Consider the following 8,761-nt stretch of genomic DNA (forward strand, 5'->3'; position numbering starts at 1 on the left):
CCAGATTCCCGAGATGCCACAAAGTCAGCAACCTGTATCAGCCGAGGAGATTAAAAGACAGTTGTTGGTTACATGTTACATGCACTCCTTTCTGTGCCAGACAAGTTCTAGCAACAAAATAAGTTTTCTATAATAATTTCAAAGGTCATATATATCGGCCAAAACTATAACTATGTAGACATGTAGTATAACAAAATTTGTCATGGAGGTAATGTACATTTGTTGAATTGTATACATTCACTAGAGTTACAACATGGCGAAGAAGATAACCCCAAAACGTAGCCCCTGATAAGTCAGTTCACGTTGCTATCTAACTCTTGCAACTTTAGAGCCATTTCCGGGTTATGTCCAGCCTCTAGGCTTCTGGCAAGTGACCGTATAGCTCTAGAGATCAACTCTTTTTTCTGCTTCTCACCAGAAGTGCTCGTGCTGCTTGATGATCCAGAAGCATTGTCTTCCTCCTTCAGTGTCACACACAATCGTCTTAACCACTCCTCTAGAAAAGAGGCTTTCTGTAGGGTTTCCAACAAAAAAGTTATGTCATTACTTTAAAATCTCGCAAATGAAAAGTTATGTCATTACTTTAACAATAGCTGCCTGTTTCTTACTTTTAGAAGAAAATCTGTCAACGCTTCACAACGACCGCTTGAAACTAAGCTAAGGAGATGCAGCATGGTCGAGGTTAACTGAATTTAAACAACCGCACTTGAGATTAAATCATTCATCAATAACCTGAAATTACGCCAACAAGGTTTTACCTGATTCTCAAGTGATTTCTTATATTTGAAATTTGTTGGAGTCGTCTCTCTGTCGGAATTGAGATTCTGTAAAGTATGCCACACACCTTTGACAACATCAGGGAATGATCTCCCATAAGCTGCAATTACATTATGTGTGAGGGAATAATCAACCAAACAGTTCAATCCCCAAACATTATGAAACAAAAAGCGACCTTGTATAATGTTATAGCTACAGAGGATGGGCAAAAGAGGGTTTAGTATCAAACTAACCAAGTGGGGTTACAGGAACAGCTAAAGCGGCAGCAGCTTGTATTCTTATCTTAAAGTTCGATGCATCACGAAGCAGCAATAGTAGAATGCTAAAAACACTTGGAGCCCTTCAAAAAGAAAAAGAGTTTGTAATGGTAACCGAGAGAAGTAGCTTAGGTATTAGAGAGCTAAAGGATGCATACCAATCCATATCTTGTAGTTTCACTGTCTCGTTGGAGAATAAATTGCTTAAGGCATGACAAACATTCCATTGAACCTGTACCAACCGAACCACATTGATACAAACCAGATCAAATCGAATATATTTCTATATAAGACATCTTTTATCAAACCAAACCAAACCAAATCAAATTAATTATATTTGAGTATGGTAAGCTTTCTCTCAAACCAGTTTAGGCCAACTCAAACCAAAACTGATTGAAACCCAAATGCTCACATCCAGAAAACCCAAATACCTTAACATTACCAGTAGTAACACAGGAAAGAAATGCTTGCACGGTTCTCTCCAACCAGCTTGAATCTACCGCATTACTTGTCATGCATCTCAATTTTACATATTTAGAAATACTCCCCAGTGCTCGAACTGCATTGGCTTTGACCTTACAAAAGAATTCCGGAAATGATGATGATGTCAGGTAAATATACCAAAACCTACTTTGTGCTTCATAGATAAAAGTTTCTGCAAGCCAATGTCGCCAGACAGAAACAAAACATTTGGATAACAAGTTACGGGGAAAACAACTAATTAATTGTTTTTAGAGTAATTTTTGGATTGGTGAGCATATCACTGAGCAGTAGTAGTAAACTAATAAAAACGAAATGTTGGGAGCAATTTTCATTACCTTGTCCCCATCCTCAGTAAGGCGCAAAGCACATTCTATTAGCGAGTCCACGACTTGTGAAGTTGTATTTGATCCTACTAATGAGAAGAAAGAAAAAGTAAAATCCAAAAGTTGTAACAGCGTCTAATTATAACTTCAGCATTAATACCTTCAACGGACGTATAATTGACACGGTAACGTAGAGCTTCGCATACATTGGCCAAAGCCCAGGATGCTGTTACACGCACCTGAATTGAGAATCATAAAACGCATAGCAATAAGAAAAAAAGTGAATCTAAAATGCATGGCTCATGAGAGCAAATAAATGAAAGTCGGTAATGCAATACCGAAATCAAGGGATCGCGGGTATTCGCTTCAACAGCCAAGATAAACTTTTCATATATCCCAATACTGCATCAACAAAGTTCCTTAAGTTCTCGACCACGGATACCAAGACAGTAATAATTGGAGACACTCAAGAGAATGGGTTAACCTACCTTAAAGAAGTTTCTGGAAAACATGAAACTACACCAATAGCTCGGCAGGCTGCTGATCTGACTGAAGGTGATTTGTCATGCAATGCAGCGTTTATCTACAAAATAAAGGACGTCATGCACATATACTATACACTAAAGTCGAGATAGTTAAATTCCAATCCGCAACAAGGCTCAAGTACTTACAATTGATGAAGTAACAAAGTCCCTTTCCTGCTGACTGAAAGAGACAAATACGCATGACGTAATACCAGCAAAGCAAGTGACCACAGTGCTCCTCACCTTCCAAACATACGAAGAAATTTAAGACCGCAAATATTATGCAAACTACAGCAACTGCATGTATGATTGAACTGTTATTTGTTAAGTTTTCAACCTACCACCGCAGAACCACTGTGTAACACCAGAACAATATGTTTACGAATAGCCTCAGACCATTGGTAACATCCTGCCTGAGAGAATTGCTCTTGAGCAATTTCGGAATTCTCAAATCCATATGATGGTGCAGATGAAATTCTTATCGACCTTATGCAGTCAGATGTAAAAGGTGTATCAATTATTCTATCAAAATGAAGATCCTCATTTCCCTTAAATCCAGATATTGCGCGAAGGCATCCATCCAAAACCTACATGCAATCATGAGTAAGTTCTTATTGCACATGTGGCCCTAAGATATCCCTTAAACTAACTATGAATATGCTACCAATCAGCAATGGCTTATGATTCAATAATAGAATTATATTATTTCAAAATAGAATTATTTCAATTCAAGTTTTCGGTTGTTTTGGCTGGAGGAATCTTAGCGATGACTTTATCTGGTCCACAGAGTCCTCCTACCTTAATAGCAGCTGTGAGAATTTTATCCCCAACATATCCAACAGGCTCTTTAACTAAAGCCTTCCATGTCTTTGCAGGATCTTCAACAACAGCAAACTGCAAAAGTTTATACACGAGGACAGAGACCCGTTCCCAACACGCTGACACTATTGTTGGGTAATTGAGAGCCATAGCTCGGAGGACCTGCGCAGTAACCATATTATCTTTTACAAGGAAATGTAGCAGCTATCATAATCAAAATCTCTACAAAAGAGCTATAAATTTGGCTAGAATAACGTTAAACTAAATGCCAAAAAAAAAAAACAGTCGGCATATCCCTCAACCATTCCCCGGTGGCATAATATTCTACCACATCTCACCCTCATTACAGAAACGTTTCAGAAAGGTTACAGTGTTCTTAATGTAGAACTGCAGTCCAGATAGCACTAATCCGCCTAAATTTGTTATATGCGTCTATCCTTCTACGTTTAAAAGAACTGCTTTTAAAGGGGTAGGAACCCACATAATACCTGAAGAGCCTCAATGCATGTAGATGCATCAGAATATTGCTCAGCAAAACGAAATAAAGTAAAAATAACTCCTGACTTCCTTTCACTTCCGTCGAATCCTGAAATGAGTTCAAGAAAGAATGTCAAAATCATAATGAGATAATAGTCGCAATGAAACAGGAGAAAGTTATCTGATAAGGTCAACCTGCTGATGCCTCATCCAAAAGCATACTATGTACATTCATCTGAGGAGGAAAGGTAGAGAATGCAGCTGTCAGGCATCCTATTGCGGCAACCTGTACAAAACGTATCACAATATAGGTATGACATTCAAAGGTACAACTTCTAAAGAGAAGAAGCTTATCAAACGAAAAAGCATCTTAAAAGCCTGAGTTCCTAGCTCGCATAACGCACCATCTAAGTCAAAAATGGGAAGGGATTGTATTGCTGTGAGTTATGTATTGGGGTTCGAGAGCTAAGAATCCTCTATTAAAATTTAAAAGAGTCTCAAGGTGTAATTATTTCCTTGGATGACTGAATGAAGTAAGATTTTTAGTTTGTTCTTCCAACAATAAAAACTTAAGATCGACGGGAATAGGAAACCAGCGAAAACAAACGGACAGATTTTATTAACATGATATGAACTGGGAAAACATAAACAGAGACGAAATTGTCCCAAGACATCCCTAGACCTTTGTCCAACGCCTATACCGTCCAAAGAAATACCCATATTTTTCTCCTCCTATTACTTCCCTATGTCTAAAAACTAACGTATGTAACTAAAACTAGTCTAAATCCCACATGATTTAGCCAGTGGAAACTAAAATAGTCCAAAGTACTCTAGGTATTAACACATGAATTCATATCTCCATCATAGACCAAGACAACAAACACATAAAAAATGAGGAGAAGAAGGCACAAACCAGGAGACCAGTTTGATCATTTTTGAAGGGAAATCCCTCATTAATCCTAGCGTGCAGAGACATTATAACTTTTGGCAGCAATTCTCCTGGCATTCTCGAGTAACTGAAAATGATAACCAACATTAAAGAACACTAGAAAAAACTCATACAAAATACCAAAATATTGGAAAATGTTTAAAAAGAAAAAGCATCAGCTAAACGGGAGCTGGGTCTACGCACATATCATGAAGCTCAAGCTCTTGCACTTAGTCAAAGATAAACCTTAACAAAGAGCCACTAAGGTCTTTTCTATGACAGATATCAAATACTATTATAAGGATACTGCAATACTTATAAAACAAAGATTATTAACCATGAAGAGCTGACAGGATATAACACAAAAGAAATTTACTTACGGTGTGCTCGATATCAGCAGCAAGAGAAACTTGAACAGCTGAATCAACAATCTACCATGGTTATCACGGTGAATCAAATGTAGAATGCCTACAGCCATATCAAAGGAATAAAAGATCTTCGTCAAACAAGGAATAGCTAATAGCCAAGCCAGAATGAAAAGAGAAAGAAAATTAATGTTGTTGACGTACCTGTGTGGAGTTGCATTAATACCAGACCAAGGGAATTTGAGAGGGGCGTGAACGATCCATACTTAGAGGATTCCTTGTACTCTGCTACTTGAAGGAAAATAGATGAAGCCCCATCCATCATGGTGGAAAGAGCTGACGCAGATGCTATCCTTACCTAGACATTGCAAAAATAAACCAAAAAGTATTCTGTCGGGACTAAGCAGTCACAAAACTGAGCCACAAATATAGACCTCTAAATATATTTGCTTAACCACATAAGATGTTGAGACTATAAGAATAGAAAATCGAAATATGCAGCCTCGATGACATAAAAAGGGATAGGAAAAAACACCTTCAAATGAGGATCAAAAAGCAAGCAGGTCATAAGAGTAGCTTCAAGCTTCCTGTTAATGATCTCAGAGAGTTTAAGGAGACAAGAAAACATAACGATACCCTTACAAGAGATGTTGTAGGTAAAAAATTTACCTTGGCTTTAGTACATCATTGGTTGGCACGAGTGTCATCCACTGAGTGGTAAATGACTTTGAATCAGCTTGGCAAAGATCCTTAACAGAAGAATAAAAAACTGAATAAGTAACAGCCACTGAAAATTTTAGTAGAATACTAGAATATGAGAACCACATAAGAACAAAACATTGTTACTCGCCTGTATGCAAACAATCGCAGCTATCCTGACCTTAGAGCTTTGGGCGCCATAAGAATCCCTAATGGATCCGTCACTGTCACTAAAATCAGAATCTGATAATATAACATCAGAACTAGCAGAATCCTGAGCAGACAGGCGTCGCCAGTCGCAAGACTCTGGAAGCTTAGAATTCAAATCATCCCTCTTGCGCAAGTGGGGTGGCCTATAAGGAGTATCATTGGCGTTCTTACTTACTCCAGATCTCAATGGGGAAAGCTTGACATTTAACTGATTATCCTTGCGAACAACATCAGGATGAGAGAACTGAGGTGGGCCATTAAGTCCAAAACCGAAAAACATTCTCAATGCTGCTATGAAACTTGAGACCTGCAACCTTACAATTTCTGGTTAAACAACGCGGAAAAGTCTGCATTTGTTGTTAAAACCATAACATCACTTATATACGGATATGGCGATAAAAGGCTACCAAGAACCAACTTACATGATCAGAAACCGGACATTTGATATTTGTAAGGACCACGTGCACACAGTCAAGAAGGCATGAATAGAAGCTGAAGAAATTTAAGAAAACAATATTAGCTAAGGGGAACAACAAGTCTAATAAACCCCCAAAAAAGGAGTAAACTGTATTCTCCAAAAAAACAAAGGCATAGCTGTATGGCCCATAAGACGTACCGCCACATAGATCGATCTTCGACAAGCTGGCCCTTGGATGCTAAGACGTCCATTACTTTCCTTAGAACCTATATCAAAATGTACCAGCTTGAGTAACAAAGCATACCTATTATAGAGATGAGAGGAGAAGTGAAGGGAATTGAATACCTCCAGCGTGGATTGGCAGACGTCATTAGGAAACAAAGACCCAGACACAGAAAAGGCCCCACCAAACATGTCAAAGGCAAGAGCCATGGCATCCCATAGACTCAGCAGTTTCTTCCCAGTAGGGTCTTGATTTGAGCAACCATAAGATGCAACTAAATCATGGTGTAGGAACGGAATAATGCGCAGGACAAACTTGACAAGGTGAATATTCTCCGGATGGGAGCTATTTCTCTGGTACAGAGCGGCCAAACGTCTGGGAAAAGGAAAGTGAAAAGTCAGCAAGAGAAATTCAATCAGAGAGTGAGACATGATGTAACCTTAGAGTCTCGAAAGATTGGATCACAGGTTCGATTCTGGAGTAATATGCAGTGGAAGAGGGTGAAGGCATTGGTTGGCGCAGAAGAAACTCCAAGACACTAGCAAAAGAGTGAAGAAGGAGCGGCCACGACGATGAGTTTTGTTGAAGAAGTACACGAGCACAAACATCGTGTATCTGGATTTACAAAAGCAAATAGAGTTAAGAAGAGCGAGAGAGCAATAGAAGAGAGGTGGAGGAGAGGACGCACCAGCTGGCAAGTATGAAGAGAGACAGGGATCCAGACGGGACCATCAGCTTTGGAAACCAAATCGAGAAGGAACAAGCAGTCAGAAGTGAGCTCGTGCGGTGGGAGGAGAGAGACGGCGGAGAGAAGGGAATCGGAGTGAGAGAAGATTAGATCCTGAAGCAACTGAGGAACAGGTGGCTGTGGAGTGGTTGAGATTTCGTCCCTGAGAGAGAGAAACGCTGTCCTCCACTTTCCCGCCGTGAACATTTGATGTGATGCAGTGGAATCGAAAGGCAATGAGGGCTTATTAAATGGGGCTGCCTATAAGTTATTAGTCTTTCTTTCTTCTCGTCCTCCTTAGGAACGGCTGCAGCTTCACCAGCACCACCTCCACCGACAATCACCTGCTCCACAATATGAATTGATCTTAAAATTTGATACAAACAGAGTCACAAGAATTCTCAGTGCAAGGCACTAAATTGAATTGTACTAGTTTAAGATCCATGGAACACTACAACACCTTGTAAGAACATCGCAAGTCAAGAAACACAAAAAAAGCTGTAACCTTTATGCATCCAAGTTAATGTTTTTAGCAATCACAACTGATAAAGAGACTATGATTCGTAAGGGGCAAGTTTAGATCACAACCTAGTTAAACGAGATCATGTGAGAACACTCACCTCATCTACAGACATAAACTTAGTCTATAAACGGTGAAAGAGAGAAGCGTGATCCAGCAATCAACCGAGAAAGAGAGGAATTTTATATACCTGACTGGCACACGGCGGAGGTAGGGCAGAGATGAGAGAAATGAAGACTGAACGCCGGCGGATGAATCAGAGAACCTGGAAGAGCTTGCGCTGGAGATCGAATGTAAGAACTCAATTTCTCCCTCGTGTTGCTTCGCCGATCATTCTCCGCCGATGTTCCTCCGCACCAATGTGTATACTGATACTCCCATCTTCTTCTCTGTTTCAAGGCCCATTATTGAATAATAGGGCTTATATGGGTCAATTTGGAGAGCTGTGAATTTGTTGAATTGCAAATCTTTTTTCGGAAAATATTATATGATTTCACTATTTTTTAGATTTTAATCTTTTTTTCGTAAAAGATGCATGGATAGTTTTAATTATCTTGTTTATGGTAGGAAACCAATTTTTAAAAAAAATCTTTTGGTCAAGAAACCATTAACTTAAGGGCTTAGTTAGCATGTGAAACAAAGATAATTCAAAAACATGACACGTTAGTTTTACTCGAGAGATTTAATGTGGGACCAGTAGATATTAAATTAGTGATTTTATGTTCATGTTGTTGATATGTTACTATTTTTTTTTGTCAAGTTGATACGTTACTATTTAAGTTCAACGATTATTGACATAAAAAATAATTTAACATGGCAATATATGTCATTGAGCCGGAGGTGACGGAAATCTACATTATAATGAACCAGTTTCAAGACTCCTCAGCGTGTCACATCAACATTTTATGAGTTATATTTTAAAAGAAAATGAAAAAAAATGTTAAGTTCATGGCTCAAACTCGGGTTATTGACATATAAACACCAACATTTATACCACTAAACTAGATGATA

General features: G+C 38.8%; 1 protein-coding gene across 4 annotated transcripts; it reads right to left on the minus strand.

Annotated features, from left to right (window-relative positions):
* Window positions 1–105: 105 nt before the first annotated feature.
* LOC103863651 (HEAT repeat-containing protein 6) lies at window positions 106–8,201 on the minus strand. Of its 4 annotated transcripts, none has more exons than XM_009141409.3 (27): window positions 7,941–8,201; window positions 7,192–7,574; window positions 6,943–7,118; window positions 6,626–6,878; window positions 6,479–6,546; window positions 6,285–6,354; window positions 5,804–6,169; window positions 5,623–5,702; window positions 5,489–5,540; window positions 5,158–5,311; window positions 4,969–5,056; window positions 4,574–4,676; window positions 3,856–3,946; window positions 3,672–3,769; window positions 3,163–3,345; window positions 2,706–2,951; window positions 2,512–2,607; window positions 2,329–2,423; window positions 2,179–2,242; window positions 2,001–2,079; window positions 1,853–1,926; window positions 1,466–1,609; window positions 1,193–1,266; window positions 1,011–1,117; window positions 759–877; window positions 609–686; window positions 106–512 (listed from the first exon to the last, which is right to left on the minus strand). In XM_009141409.3, the coding sequence occupies exons 2-27, from the start codon at window positions 7,435–7,437 to the stop codon at window positions 294–296; spliced, it is 3,423 nt and encodes a 1,140-aa protein (XP_009139657.1). In that variant the 5' UTR covers window positions 7,438–7,574; window positions 7,941–8,201; the 3' UTR covers window positions 106–293. The 4 variants fall into 4 exon arrangements, 2 of the variants coding, with proteins under 2 accessions (XP_009139657.1, XP_009139653.1); XM_009141405.3 differs by having other exon boundaries at window positions 1,853–1,929; XR_004456894.1 differs by lacking the exon at window positions 106–512 and having other exon boundaries at window positions 1,477–1,609.
* Window positions 8,202–8,761: the final 560 nt, after the last annotated feature.

The sequence above is a fragment of the Brassica rapa genome, chromosome A01, assembly GCF_000309985.2.
Source record: "Brassica rapa cultivar Chiifu-401-42 chromosome A01, CAAS_Brap_v3.01, whole genome shotgun sequence".
Lineage (NCBI taxonomy): Eukaryota > Viridiplantae > Streptophyta > Magnoliopsida > Brassicales > Brassicaceae > Brassica > Brassica rapa.